At 44.9% G+C, this 14,818-nt stretch overlaps 1 protein-coding gene across 2 annotated transcripts in view; it reads right to left on the bottom strand.

Annotated features, from left to right (window-relative positions):
- Window positions 1-6,749: 6,749 nt before the first annotated feature.
- The window catches only part of LOC147112835 (interferon gamma receptor 1-like), a 72,102-nt gene continuing 64,033 nt past the window's right edge, over window positions 6,750-14,818 (bottom strand). For both annotated transcript variants that reach the window (XM_085997510.1, XM_085997511.1), the window contains 2 exons: window positions 12,496-12,605; window positions 6,750-12,242 (listed from right to left, as the gene is read on the bottom strand). In XM_085997510.1, coding sequence (XP_085853636.1) covers window positions 11,793-12,242; window positions 12,496-12,605 — 560 coding nt within the window. In that variant the 3' untranslated portion in view covers window positions 6,750-11,792. The remainder of the gene's footprint in view (window positions 12,243-12,495; window positions 12,606-14,818) is intronic.

Below are 14,818 nucleotides of genomic sequence, written 5' to 3'. Positions count from 1 at the left end.
GGCGGTGATGGTGCAGCATCCAATGGTGAACCCGGTGTCTCGTTCAGAGGAGGTGTAGCAGGTGGCGGACCCTGGGGCTGCTGCATGCCGTCTACAGGGGTCAGAGCATGGGTAATGGGAGGTAGCAATGGTGGTCTCTCAGAGGCACCCGAAGGTGCGAGGTCTCGTGCGGGGACTGTGTCCTGGGGGTAGGCAGGAGTAGCGGTGGGTGGCGAAGAGGGTGTTTCAGGAGCACCTGCAGGTGCGAGGTCTCGAATGGAGACTGTGTCCTCCCGCCCGTCCGGGTACACCACGTAAGCATACTGCGGGTTGGCGTGGAGGAGGCTCACCCTCTCGACCAGGGGGTCCGCCTTATGGGTCCTCACGTGCTTCCGCAGTAGGACGGGACCTGGAGAAGTCAGCCATGTTGGTAGCGAAATCCCCGACGTGGACTTCCTGGGGAAGGAGAACATTCTCTCGTGAGGAGTGGCATTGGTGGGTGTACAGAGCAGCGACCGAATGGAATGGAGCGCCGCAGGGAGGACCTCCTGCCAGCGGGAGGTCGGAAGGCCCTTAGATTTTAAGTTTAAAAGGACTGCCTTCCAGACTGTCGCATTCTCCCTTTCCACCTGGCCGTTACCCCGGGGGTTGTAGCTGGTGGTCCTGCTTGTAGCAATGCCTCTCGCGAGCAGGTACTGCCGAAGTTCGTCGCTCATAAAAGATGAGCCCCTGTCGCTATGGATATAGCTAGGGAAACCGAACAAGGCGAAGAGGTCATTCAGACATTTAATGACCGTGGTACTGGTCATGTCCGAGCAAGGGATGGCAAACGGGAAACGGGAGTACTCATCAATTATATTGAGGAAGTACACATTGCGGTCAGAGGAGGGGAGGGGCCCTTTAAAATCGATGCTCAGCCGCTCGAAGGGGCGCGTGGCTTTGATCAGGCTCGCTCTGTCTGGCCTATAAAAATGCGGCTTGCACTCGGCACAGATCTGGCAGTTCCTGGTCATGGTCCTGACCTCCTCGATGGAGTAGGGCAGGTTACGGGATTTGATAAAATGGAAGAACCTGGTGACCCCCGGGTGGCAGAGGTCATTGTGGAGGGTCTGTAGCCTATCAACCTGCGCGTTGGCGCACGTACCACGTGATAGGGCATCTGGGGGCTCATTGAGTTTCCCGGGCCGGTACAAGATATCGTAATTGTAGGTGGAGAGTTCGATTCTCCACCTTAAGATCTTGTCATTCTTGATTTTGCCCCGCTGCTTATTATGAAACATAAAAGCCACTGAACGCTGGTCAGTGAGCAGGGTAAATCGTTTTCCGGCCAGGTAATGCCGCCAATGTCGCACGGCTTCCACAATGGCCTGGGCCTCCTTTTCGACAGAGGAGTGTCGAATCTCGGGGCCCTGGAGGGTCCTTGAGAAAAAGGCCACGGGTCTCCCCGCCTGGTTAAGGGTTGCAGCTAGGGCAAAGTCGGATGCGTCGCTCTCCACTTGAAAAGGAAGGGACTCATCCACAGCGTGCATTGTGGCCTTCGCAATGTCTCCTTTTATGAGAGTGAAGGCTGCACAGGCCTCTGCTGTCAGGGGGAAGGAGGCGGACTTGATGAGGGGTCGGGCTTTATCCGCATAGTTGGGCACCCACTGAGCATAGTAAGAGAAAAACCCCAGGCATCTCTTCAGTGCTTTCTGGCAGTGGGGGAGGGGGAGCTCCATAAGGGGGCGCATTCTATCGGGGTCTGGGCCGATGACTCCGTTCTCCACTACGCAGCCAAGAATAGCGAGGCGCGTAGTACGAAACATACATTTGTCTTTGTTGTATGTGAGATTCAGCCGCTGGGCCGTCCGGAGGAATTTCTCTAGATTAACGTCGTGGTCCTGCTGGTCGTGGCCGCAGATGGTGACGTTGTCTAGATATGGGAAAGTGGCCTGGAGCGCGTTCTGGTCAACCATCCGGTCCATCTCCCGTTGGAAGACAGAAACTCCGTTGGTGACGCCGAAGGGAACTCTGAGAAAGTGATAGAGCCGACCGTCAGCTTCAAAAGCTGTGTACTGGCGGTCCTCAGCCCTGATGGGGAGCTGGTGGTATGCCGACTTCAGATCAATCGTCGAGAACACCCGGTATTGTGCTATCTGATTGACCATGTCAGATATGCGGGGGAGTGGGTATGCATCTAGTTGGGTGTAGCGATTGATCGTCTGGCTGTAGTCAATAACTAGGCGCTGTTTTTCGCCAGTCTTCACTACCACCACTTGTGCTCGCCATGGGCTGGTGCTACTTTCAATAATCCCTTCCTTCAGGAGTCTCGCTACCTCGGATTTAATGAAGCTCCTATCCCCAACACTGTAACGCCTGCTTTTGGTAGCGATGGGCTTACAGTCGCGGGTGAGGTTAGCGAACAAGGAGGGGGGGGGAACTTTAAGGGTGGAGAGGCTGCAAATGGTGCACGGCGGGCGATTTAAAAGCTGCTGGCTGCAGACTGTGAGTGGGGGGAGGGGTCCGTCATACGCTAATGTGACACTCTTAAGGTGGCACTGAAAATCCAACCCCAGTAGAACGGCAGCGCAGAGATGGGGCAGGACCAGAAGTTTAAAATTTTTGTATTCTGTGCCCCTTACTGAAAGGGTCACTACACAGTAGCCACCGACGTCCGCTGACTGGGCTTTGGAAGCCAAAGAGATCCGATGGCGCGTCGGCAGGACCGGGAGAGAGTAACTGCGCACCGTGTCGGGGTGGATAAAGCTCTCCGTGCTCCCGCTGTCAAAAAGGCAGGTAGTGGCGCGGCCGTTTACCGTAATATCCATCATGGACCTGGACAGTTGATGAGGGAGAGATTGGTCCAGCGTCACGGAGGCCAGCGTATGGTCGAGCGAGTCGATGTGGTCGTCAGATGAGGCGGTGGTTGAGTCCGGCTCCCCCGTGGTTGAAGTCGGAGGCGTCCAAGATGGCGGACAAAATGGCGGCGCCCACGGTCCCGATCCCCACGCGGCTGGGGGAGCCCAAGATGGCGGACAAGATGGCTGCGCCCACGGTTCGCACGCAGCGCTGCTGGCGTTAGCGGTCTTCCCTTTGCAGGCGCTAACGTAGTGACCTTTCTTCCCGCAGCCGGAGCAGGTAGCATTCTTCGCGGGGCAGCGTGCTCTAGGGTGTTTAGCTTGGCCACAAAAATAGCATTTTTGTGCCTTGGACATCGCTGCAGCAGTCGGAGGTGGCGGTCCCATGGCCCAAGATTGCGGCGTCCACGGCGCGGGGCGATGAGGGGAGAAAGCGTCCATATTTCTGTGGGCCGCGTCGAGCGAGAGCGCGAGGGACACTGCCTTTGTCAGGTCTATTTCACCCTTCTCCAGCAGCCTCTGCCGGGAGTAGTCGGACCTTAGACCCGCAACGAAAGCGTCTCGTATCAATCCCTCCGCATGTGCCGCGGCCGATACTTCCTTGCAGTCGCAGCCGCGTCCGAGTACCCGCAGTGCCCGTAGGAAGGCTTCCACCGATTCCCCGGGCTGCTGTCTGCGAGATCTTAAAAGGTGCCTGGCATAGACCGTGTTAACCGGGCGTGCATACTGCCCTTTCAGTAGGTCGATAGCCGCCGCGTAGGTCGTCGCATCTTGGATTAAAGTATAGACTTGGTGGCTCACCTTCGAGGCCAGGATTTTCAGTTTATTTTCATCAAGAGTCACGGTCGAGGCTTCCAGATACGCCTCAAAGCAACGCAGCCATTGTGCGAATTTAGTCGACGAACCCGCTTCTTGGGGGTCTAGGTCCAGGCATGTTGGTCTGAGGGCTCGCAGCAGCGCCTGCTGCTCAGCGTTTTGCGCCATCGGTTGATCAGCATCCGCAGCCAACATTTAACTTTGGTAATAAAATTGATGCACTATCAATTGCTACAAAAGACTGGAGATTGAGAAAGTAATAAACAGGCTTTTATTACCAAAGAACAGAGCATGCCTCTTGTGGTTGCCTGGTATCCAAAAGGGCTGGAGGCTTCTGAGCAGCGACCTTTATACCCAGCCATGAGGGTGGAGCCAGGGGCGGAGTCAGCTGAGGCATGCACAGACAAGTACAACAATATGCAAGAGTGAACAACAGTACTAACAGTGAACAACAATACTAACAACAGTGGTTTACCACAATGGTAGAGTGAGGGATATCCTGAGCCATGAGGTTAGATTGTGGTGGAATACAATTCTGTTGCTGCCTCACAGTGCCTCATGGATGCCCAGTTTTGAGCTGCTAGATCTGTTCTGAATCTATCCCATTTAGCATGGTGGTAGTGCCACACAACACAATGGAGGGTGTCCTCAGTGTGAAGACAGAACTTTGTCTCCACAATGACTGTGGACATGAACAGATGCATCAGTGACAGGTAGATTGGTGAGGACGAGGTCAAGTAGGTTTTTGCCCTCATGTTGGTTCTCTCACTACCTGTTGCAGGCCCAGACGAGCAGTTATTTCCTTCAGGACTCAGCCAGTAGTGGTGCTACACATAGAAGTCCCCCACCCAGAGTACATTCTGTGCCCTTGCTACTTTGTGTTTTTTTCCAAGCGCTGTTCAACATGGATTGATTCATCAGCTGAGGAAGGGGAGTAGGTGGTTTCCTTGCCTATGCTTGATATGAAACTTCATGGGGTCTGCATTCCCAGGGCTACTCCTTCCCGACTGTATACCACTGTGCCACCAGAGTGCCGGTGGGACAGGATATACCCAGGTATGGTGATGGATGAGTTTGTGACATTGGCGGAAAGGTACGATTCTGTGAGTATGACTATGTGAGGTTGTTGCTTGACTAGCCTGTGGGACAGCTCTCCCAATTTTGGCACAAGTCCAGACCAAGTAAGGACGGCAGATTTCCTTCCCTAAAGGACATTAGTGAACCAGATGGGTTTTTATGACAATCTGATAGTTTCATGGTCACCATTACTGATGGTAGCTTTTTATTCCAGATTTATTTAATTAACTGAATTTAAATTCCCCAGCTGCTGTGGTGGGATTTGAACTCATGTTTCATTGAGCACTAGTCCAGGCCTCTGGATTACTAGCCCAGTGACATTACCACTGCACTACCATGATTAATGATGACAAGGAGTGCCAGTGGCCCATTGCTCATTACGGACATCCTTCCCTTTTCGGAAAGCAAAAATACACTCTTTACAAAAAAAATATAAAACCTGGGTTCTCAGAAAATGCAATAACCTCTGGAAAATATCTCTGATCTTTCCCATGTTTCCAAGAAAGAGCAAGAACAAATCTGAGACTTCCCAGCTCTTTTTGGCCCTCCCAGAAAATTATATGGCTGTTGGTGGGTGGGAGCATTGGGAGTCATGACACTTAATTGCAACGTGACTGTATGGGACAACTTCGATGCACCTGCTGGTCTTTTCCTGTACGTCATTTTCATGTTATCATCTTGTGACCCAGTAACAGAAATATTGTGCAAGTTCCTGAAGCAATTTCAGTCATGCAATCTTTCAATGAGTCATGGTCTTGTCACATAATTTCCTATATATACCGAGACAAACATTTATAAAAAAAAGTGGAGCAGATTACAACATAAAATTAGATTTCTTAAAGAAGCTGTAATAGTATGTAGCACACTAAATGGAAAATGTCTCATTCATTTATAGCTTCTCTTCATTACCAAAGGTAATGAAAATCTGTAGAAAGTTTTGATTTAGTCTATAGGAAGTTTATGGAAGTTATTTTAAGTATAAAAACCGTTTATAAAAGATTTGCATTTATATAGTTCCTTTCACCTCAGTACAGGTAGACTATCCTTTATCCGAAAACCTCGGGACCAGCCGTGTTTCGGTTTTCGGAAAATTTCGGATGGTATTTTATAAGACTGGGAAATTTGTCGGGGGTGGGGGTCGGGGTCGTGCGCACGACTTACGCTGAACGAAAACACTTTCGGTTTTCAGAGGATTTCGGTTTTCGGAAGTGCGGATAAAGGATACACTATCCCTTATCCGAAAGGGTGGGGGGTCGGTGGGGGGGGGAGAAAAGAATATCGGACAGGCCGCTGCAGCTATCGGACGGGCCGCTGTATTGTTGGGTTCACTCTCCCGGTATACCTCCTTCACACTGCCTGGCTCGGCCTGCAATCTCCTACCCAGGAAGGAACTCAGTGACCCTCTGCCCTGCTCAGCGTAAGTCGTGCGCCACTCTGGTCATGTCGTGCGCATGACTTACGCTGAACGAAAAAACCTTCGGTTTTTAGAGGGTTTCGGTTTTCGGAAGTTCGGATAAAGGGTAGTCTACCTGTACATCCCAAAGTACTTTACAGCCAATGATGTGCAGTCACTGTTGTAATGTAGGAAATGCAGCACCCAATTTACATACAGCAAGCTCCCACAAATAGCAATGTGATAATGACTAATCTGTTTTAGTAATGTTGGTTGAGGGATAAATATTGGCCAGGACACCAGGGGAACGCCCTGCTTTTCTTCAAAATAGTGCCATGGGATTGTTTATGTGCACCAGAGGACAAATGTGGCCTCGGTTTAACGTCTCAGCCGGAAAACAGAACCTCCGACAGTGCAGCACTCCCACAGCACTGCACTGGAGTGTCAGCCTAGATTATGTGCTCAAGTCTCTGGATTGGGGCTTGAACCCACGACCTTCTGACTCGGAGGCAAGAGTACTGCCACTAAGCCACAGCTGACACCTTTATAAAGAAATAGTCACAAAATAAAAAAAACCAAGGCTATTAAACAAAGTTTGGAACTATAACTTTCAGGTTTTACTGGTGAACAAATCAGTTGGATTACTATTCATTTCACAATATTAATTTATTTTAAATTTAATTTTTCACATAATTACATGCTACACTGCATATAAATAAATGTAAGTCACAATGTTCCAGCCATCAGGATTGTGGGGCAGGCTTGATGGACCAGCTGGTCTTTTCTTCCCCTCAATTCCGTATGTTTGTAGTATTGCCTCATTTTCGGCTATCAAAAGATGTCTCAGTACAGTAGATGTTGCAACATGTTACATCATAGCATATAGATCACACACAACCTCCTATGAAGTAATCAGAGGGCTGATCTATTTAAAACTAAAATTATGATTTCAAACAAAATATGTAGATTATATTGCATGAATAGCAGATCTCCTGTAGCGATCCCATGATAAGTCAGCAGTTATGCTGTTTTATAATGATGAGCTATACCATGTAATGTTCATTTTAAATCAACAACCTTGTTTTAATGTGGTGCAAAGCCTCTCTCAAACTGCTGAAGAATGAGACATTTCCAGCTGATTACTGCAATAGCAGCCTGTAGTCAACACGCACACTGCTTACTGGTAATTTAATTCAAATCTCTCTGTACAGATGTATGCTTTCTCTCATTATATCCAATATTTTTTGCTTTTAATGCATTTTTCCTCTCTGCATGTGACAGAGCTTTTCTCTTTTTAAGATTTTCCATTTCAAAAAGGTTCCAGTTCCAAAGTTCATGCCCTGCGTTGTTCTGAAACACTAAGCGAACACAAACTTGCTCATTACTATTACAGGCAGGTTTATCTGCTGAGAATGATGCAGCGAGTTCTCTATACGCCATCTGCTGGCAATCATTGGCATAGGTGCTTGCTGCGAGTTGTAGATTTCCATCTCTTCAGGTAACAAGTCTCTAGGAAGACCATGAATTGTAGGCTTCACAGAAAGTTACAGGCCCGCTAAAAAAAAATTATTCCACCTCCCCCCCCCCCCCCCCCTCGATGTATCCCCAACATGCTACATTATATATAGTAACACTACAAAAACCACGTCGTCAGGAAAGCATGGGTTTGCAGAAGCTAGGAGCCACTTCATAAAGTCAATGTACATGTGAATTACATCGGATATGCTGAACAGAAACAGGCTATTCGGTCCAACCAGTCTATGCCGGCAGTTATGCTCCACTCGAGCCTCCTCTCCTCTTTCCTCATCTAAATCTATCAGCATAACCCTCTATTCCCTTCTCCCTCATATGCTTGTCTAACCTCCCCTTAAATGCATCTATACTATTCGCTTCAACCACTCCCTGTGGTAGCGAGTTTCAGATCCTCACCAGTCCTACTCTTTGGGTAAAGAAGTTTCTTCTGAATTCCCTATTGGATTTCTTGGTGACTATCTTATATTGATGGCTTCTAGTTATGCTCTTCCCCACAAGTGGAAATATTTTCTCTGTATCCACTTTATCAACATTTTTCATAATTTTAAAGACCTCTATTAGGTCACCCCTCAAGCTTCTTTTTTCAGAGAGTAGGCCCAGCCTGTTCATCCTTTCCTGATATGAATACCCTTGCATTTCTGGTATCATCCTTCTCTGCACCCTCTCCAGTGCCTCTATATCCTTTTTATAATATGGCGACCAGAACTGTATGCAGTACTCTTAAGTGTGGTCTAACCAAGGTTCGATACAAGTTTAGTATAACTTCCTGACTTTTCAATTCTATACCACTAAAAATAAACCCTAGTGCTTGGTTTGCCTTTTTTATGGCCTTGCTAACCTGTGTCGCAATCTTTAGTGATTAGTGTACTTGTACTCAGAGATCCCTTCGCTCCTCTACCCCACCCAGTCTTGCACCCTCCAAGTGATGTGACCTCCCTGTTCTTCCTACAAAAATGTAATAGCTCACATTTATGTGTTGAATTGCATTTGCCAATTATATGCCCATTCTGCAAGCTTATTAATGTCTTCCAGTAATTTGTTGCAGTCCTCCTCAATATTGACTATCCCCCCCATTTGGTGTCATCCGCAAATTTAGAAATTGTGTTTTCGATTCCAAAGTCTAAATCGTTAATATAAATTGTGAACAACAGTGGTCCCAGCACTGATCCTTGTGGAACACCACTACCCACCTTCTGCCACTGTGAATAGGTACCTTTTACCCCTACTCTCTGCTTTCTGTCCTGAAGCCAGCCAGCATTCCATTCTGCTACTTGTCCCCTGACTCCACATTCTCTGACCTTGTTCATCAGTCTATTATGGGGTACCTTATCGAAGGCCTTTTGAAAATCCAGATAAATTACATCTACTGCATTACCCTTGTCTACTCTCTGTTACCTCTTCAAAAAATTCCATAAGGCTGGTCAAACAAGACACTCTCTTTTGAAATCCATGCTATTCATTATATTATTTTTGGTTTCTAGATGTTCTTCTATTTTCTCCTTTGCTGGTAGGAAAAATAATGGAATTCCCTACTAATGTTAAGCTGACTGGCCAATAATTCCCTGGACATGTTCTATCCCCCTTCTTAAATATCGGTATTACGTTAGCTATCTGCCAGTCCTCTGGCACTACACCGTTTTCTAATTATTAAATATGCGTAGTAATGCCTCTGCTATCTCCTCCCTAGATTCTTTTAAAATGCGTGGATGCAATCCATCCGGACCAGGGGTTTTATCCTCTTTGAGTTTGAGTAGTTTAATATATCCTTTTTTTAAATTTTAAATGCACTTATCTCATCATCCAATGTCATTTGCACCTGCTCTATCTCCCTGGTACATACTGAAGCAAAATAATTATTTAATATTTCTGCCATCTCTCTATCATTACCTGTGGTATTATCCAGTCTATCCCTTAATGGCCTTATTCCTATCTCAACCTTTTTTTTTTTATTGATGTGCCTATAAAATGTTTTACTATTTTGTTTTATGTTCCTTGATAATTTAATTTCATAGTTTCTCTTTGCCTCCCTAATTGTTTTTTTGGTTTCTCTCCTAAGCTTTTCGTATTCTCAGAATTAACTGAATAGAAATCAATGGCACCATTCCAATTCAGAACATCAGTTATGGTATACCAAGTACTGGATAGCTAATATTTTAACACTCACCTGCTAGTTAATACCTAGCTGTCTAACTTGGCAGGTGAAAAGTCAGATGAGCAAGTTAGGTGTTGAGTGGCAGCAGTTGTCATAAACAACTGAGTAGTGCATTAGGGCTTTTTCATTCAGTATATTTTTAAAATATCTCTTCGGATATTGAGATATCTGCACAATAGGGGAATCAAGGGATATGGGGATCGGGCGGGATATGATCTTATTGAATGGCGGAGCAGGTTCGAAGGGCCTCATGGCCTACTCCTGCTCCTAATTCTTATGTTTTAAGCCATTTAGGAGTAAAAATAGGAAGCATTTATCCCCCATATAGTACTCTGAAGTGTGGTCTAACCAAGGTTCGATACAAGTTTAGTAGTAGAAATCTGGAACTTGCTCCCCAAACGGATGTGGATGCTAGGTTAATTGAAATTTTCAAGACCGAGATAATAGAATTTTGTTATGAAGAGATATAGAATAAAAGGAGACAAAGAGATAAAAGTACAAATCGACCATTGAATGGCAGAACAGACTCGAGGGGCTGAATAGCCTACTCCTGGCTGATGTTTCTATGTTTTCTGCTTATCTTCCCAAGACTAATTAATATAATGCCCGATCATATCAGAATGCCGCAAAATGCTTCACACAATTTCTTTTTTCTTTGATGTACGGCAATAGTTACATAGTTATGGAGACAGCAAAAATGGATGTAAACATGCAAGTAGGTAAATATGAGGCAGCAGAATTTCAAACATTCTTTACAAAGATTTACAATTGTTGGGGCATCACTTCTTACTTCAAACTTTAAGTTTTCATGAAGATACATTTTCCATAACGATTTTATCAGTAGATACAACCCACCCACTCCCCCACGCCTCCATTAACAACTGTTGTACTAGGAACACTTAATCGGATGTCAAAGTTGTAAACTATTTTCGTGACTAAGGCTGTGCTTTCTCTGATGGGATTATTCTGTAGCAAATCTGAACATCAATGTATAGTTACAATCCCAATTAATTAATGATGCTCTTCCTGTTTGCCATTGTAAATGATGTGATTTTGTACAATCTTGTTTTCCTGGAAACCCAATTTGTGGTAAAAAAAACAGTAAGTCACTGTACTTTTTGAAGATAACAAAAATCTGGGTTTTGTACTGGTCGTAATTGCAGTCATCAACACTATGAAACACAGCAACTCCATCTCATTGATGCGACCAGAAAGGGATACACATTTTGACACCCATTTAGTATACATGTATTCAACACAAACTGTAAATTCACAGTAAGCAGGCAAAAACTGAATAATGCTGGATACACAATAATGCCATGAGATCTTATGTCCACCTGAGGGGACAGATGAGGCCAAGGTTTAACAGGTTATAAATTTGTCTTGGATGGTAGCGTAAAATGGGCAATAGCGTTTTGAACTCTGTCCGATTTTCTTTCTTACTGATATCAATGGAAAGGAAATTCGGCTGGACTGTAAAGCAGGCGGCCAATTTGTTATTGCCCATTTTGTGCTACCACACAAGACAAATTTGTACCCCAACATCTCAGCTGAAAAATGGCACCGCCAACAGTGCAGCACTCAGTACTCCAGTGAAGTGCCAGTCTACATTATGTGCTCAAGTCTCCGGAGTGGCATTTGTAGCAACAACCTTCTGACTCAGGCTGGATTGCTACCACCGAGCCAAGTCTAACACTGTTGATTTGAATATAATCCCCCCAACCAGTAAAATGTCCAATTTTAGTAGAACAGAGCAATCAATGCCATTGAACATGTGGGCTTTAAGCTACAACTGTCATTCTGGTTGTTTTGATCATTATTGGATACCAGACAATCACTCGAGAATGGCAGGTTTTAGAACAGTCAAATTGGAACAGCCGAGGGTCATTTGCCACATCTGCCTTGCAAACAAAATAGATTTCTGATGTATTCAGCAAGAAGAATGCTCAGCACTAAATAAGAATATACTTGTGCTTTACTCCATCGTAGAGGAAGGTGCTCTGTATTAGTTCACTGAATCAGTACAGTTATTTAAAAACACATCAAATGGAATCTGAGGTTTGTCATAACCCCAGTTGTCTGAAACACAGATTTGTTTCATATTGTCAGAATTGGTCTTGCATAAATCATGAGTGCTGTCCAGATCACTGTTGCCTACTTCAATATTGTCCTCACGAACACTCTTTTGATCTGTGCCACTGATACCAATTTTAGCTGCATATGGATCATTCAAGTCAGCATTTACTGGTTCACTGTCGTCCACATCAGCATTAACTGGGTCAGCATCAACATTTTCTGAAGAAGCTTTGATCATTTCCACTTGGCTCTCATCACTCAGGTCAACTTCACAAACATTAGTCACCACCTCCTCCATTGCTGTCACCACACATATGCTGCTTTCCTCTGTTTTTATGTTTACACTGGCGTACGCTTTTCTACCCAGTATGATATGAGCCTAGAAATTAGAGTGAATTCTTAGTTAAATTTAAACAAGTTGGGTAACAAGTGCCAAATGCATCTCCTCCATTCAAAGGATTTCTACATTTGTATTACAATTATACAAATATAATGACATTACACATTGGTTAATAAAACCCAATTGGTGAATTCATAGTGAATGAGATTCTGTTCCTGTTATTTTGGCTTTACTGAAGTTTAAACATTATTATAATAGATCTTTCTAATACCAGTAAAAGGTGCATACTCACCAAAGACTTGGGTAATTCCAGTTCTTTCTTATTAAATTTGTAAGCAACATATATTATTACAAACACCAACAGGAATATGACGATACCACCAATTGTTGCTGGAATTGCAACTGTAGAGTCAAAAAAGACAAAGAATGAATACATGTTTATCAATAGCACAAACAATGGTAAATATATCACAAGCAAATTATGAAATACATGCATGTTTGAGGACAAAGAGCACAATTTAAAAAAAATTGAATATTTGAGATTTGACACTTAACTGCCTCTCCCCATTCTATAATCGAAACTACATTTAAATGTTGCTTTACTATTGGAGAGCATTCCCTGGGGGACATCAGATGCCAATTTCACCAAACAGAAGATGGAACTGCAGGTGTAGTACAATTATTAACCATTTCTAAAGGATTTCAGAAATTTTCTAATAGGAACCCACTGAAATTGAATTGGCAAATAATTCAGTATTATACGAGCAGCACACAGCCCCTTGAGCCTGTTCCGCCATTCAATTAGATCACGGCTGATCTTTATCTTAACTCCATTTAGCCACATTTGTTCCGTATCTTGATAGCGTTAACTAACAAAAATCTACTGATCACTGCCATAAAAATTTCAATTGACTCAGTATCCATGGCCATTTTGGGGAGAGAGTTCCATATTTCCACAAACCTTTGCATGAAAGAGACTCTCCTGATTTCACTCCTAAATGGCCTAGCTCTCATTTTAAGATTATTCCCCCTCTAGGATTTCCCCCACCAGAGGAAATAGTTTCTCTGTATTTATCCTATCGAATCCCTTAATCATTTAAATACCTAAATTAGGTTACCTCTCTACCTTCTAAACTCCAAGGAAACCAAGCCAGGTTTATACAACTGTCCTTGTAATTCAACCCTTTAAGCCCTGGTATAATTCTGGTGAATCTGTGCTGTACCTCTTCCAAGTCCAATACATCTTTCCTGAGGTTTGGTATGCAAAATTGAACACAGTAGTCCAGGTGGGGTCTGAACAAGGCTCTGTATAACTGAACCGTCACTTCCTCACTTTCATATTCCAATCCCCTGGAGATAAAGGCTAACATTCTATTAGGCTGTTTGATTACTTTTCTATCTGTGCACTAGCTTTTAGTGATGTGTACATGGACACCTAAATTACTTTGCTCCTCCACAGCTAATCTCTCACCATTAAGAACATTTTCTGATTTGTTTTTCTCAGATCTAAAGTGGATGACTTCACACCTCATCACATTGAACTTCATCTACTATAGTTTTGCCCATTCACAGTCTATATCCCCAGGAACACAACTTACTGCACCTCCTAACTTTGTATCATCTGCAAACTTGAATATACAACTCTATTCCTTCATCCAAGTCATTAATATATATGGGGAAAAGCAGAGGCCCCAGTACAGATCCCTGGGTAATACCACTGGTGCACCAGTCGTTGAAGGTAAGCATGCAGGTGCAGCAGGCAGTTAAGGCGGCAAATGGTATGTTGGCCTTCGTAGCAAGAGGGTTCGAGTACAGGAACAAGGATGTCTTGCTACAGTTGTACAGGGCCTTGGTGAGACTGCACCTTGAGTATTGTGTGCAGTTTTGGTCGCCTTACCTGGGGAAGGATGTTCTTGCCATGGAAGGAGTGCAGCGAAGATTCACAAGGCTGATACCTGGGATGGCAGGAATGACATATGAGGAGAGATTGCGTCGATTGGGCTTATACTCACTGGAGTTTAGAAGATTGAGAGGGGATCTCATCGAAACCTATAAAATTCTGTCAGGCCTGGGCAGACTAGATGCAGGAAGGATGTTTCTGATGGCCGGGGAGTCCAGAACCAGGGGTCATAGTCTAAGGATAAGGGGTAAGCCATTTAGGACTGAAATGAGGAGGAATTTCTTCACCCAGAGAGTGGTGAACCTGTGGAATTCTCTGCCACAGAGGGCAGTGGAGGCCAGTTCATTAAATATATTCAAGAGTTGGATATATTTCTTAAGGCTAAAGGGATCAAGGGATATGGGGAGAAGGCAGGGACAGGGTACTGAATTTGGATGATCAGCCATGATCACATTGAATGGCGGAGCAGGCTCGAGGGGCCGAATGGCCTACTCCTGCTCCTATCTTCTATGTTTCTATCCCCCCCAAATCAGAGAACAGATCCTTCATCCCCATTATCTGTCTCTTGCCTCCCAACCAATTACCAACCTATGTCACAAGGTTACTTCCAATTCCTTGTGGTCTCATTTTGTTAATAATCTCTTGTGCGGAACATTAACAAAAGCCTTCTGGAAGTCCAAATGGCTTAGCCAGTCCCCTATCTGCCATAATAGTG

This window comes from Somniosus microcephalus, chromosome 9 (genome assembly GCF_052327205.1).
Source record: "Somniosus microcephalus isolate GS21.2 chromosome 9, FLI_Smic_1.0, whole genome shotgun sequence".
In the NCBI taxonomy this organism is placed as follows: domain Eukaryota; kingdom Metazoa; phylum Chordata; class Chondrichthyes; order Squaliformes; family Somniosidae; genus Somniosus; species Somniosus microcephalus.
Note: the sequence above shows the minus strand (reverse complement) of the source record. Positions and strands in the feature narration are given on the sequence as shown.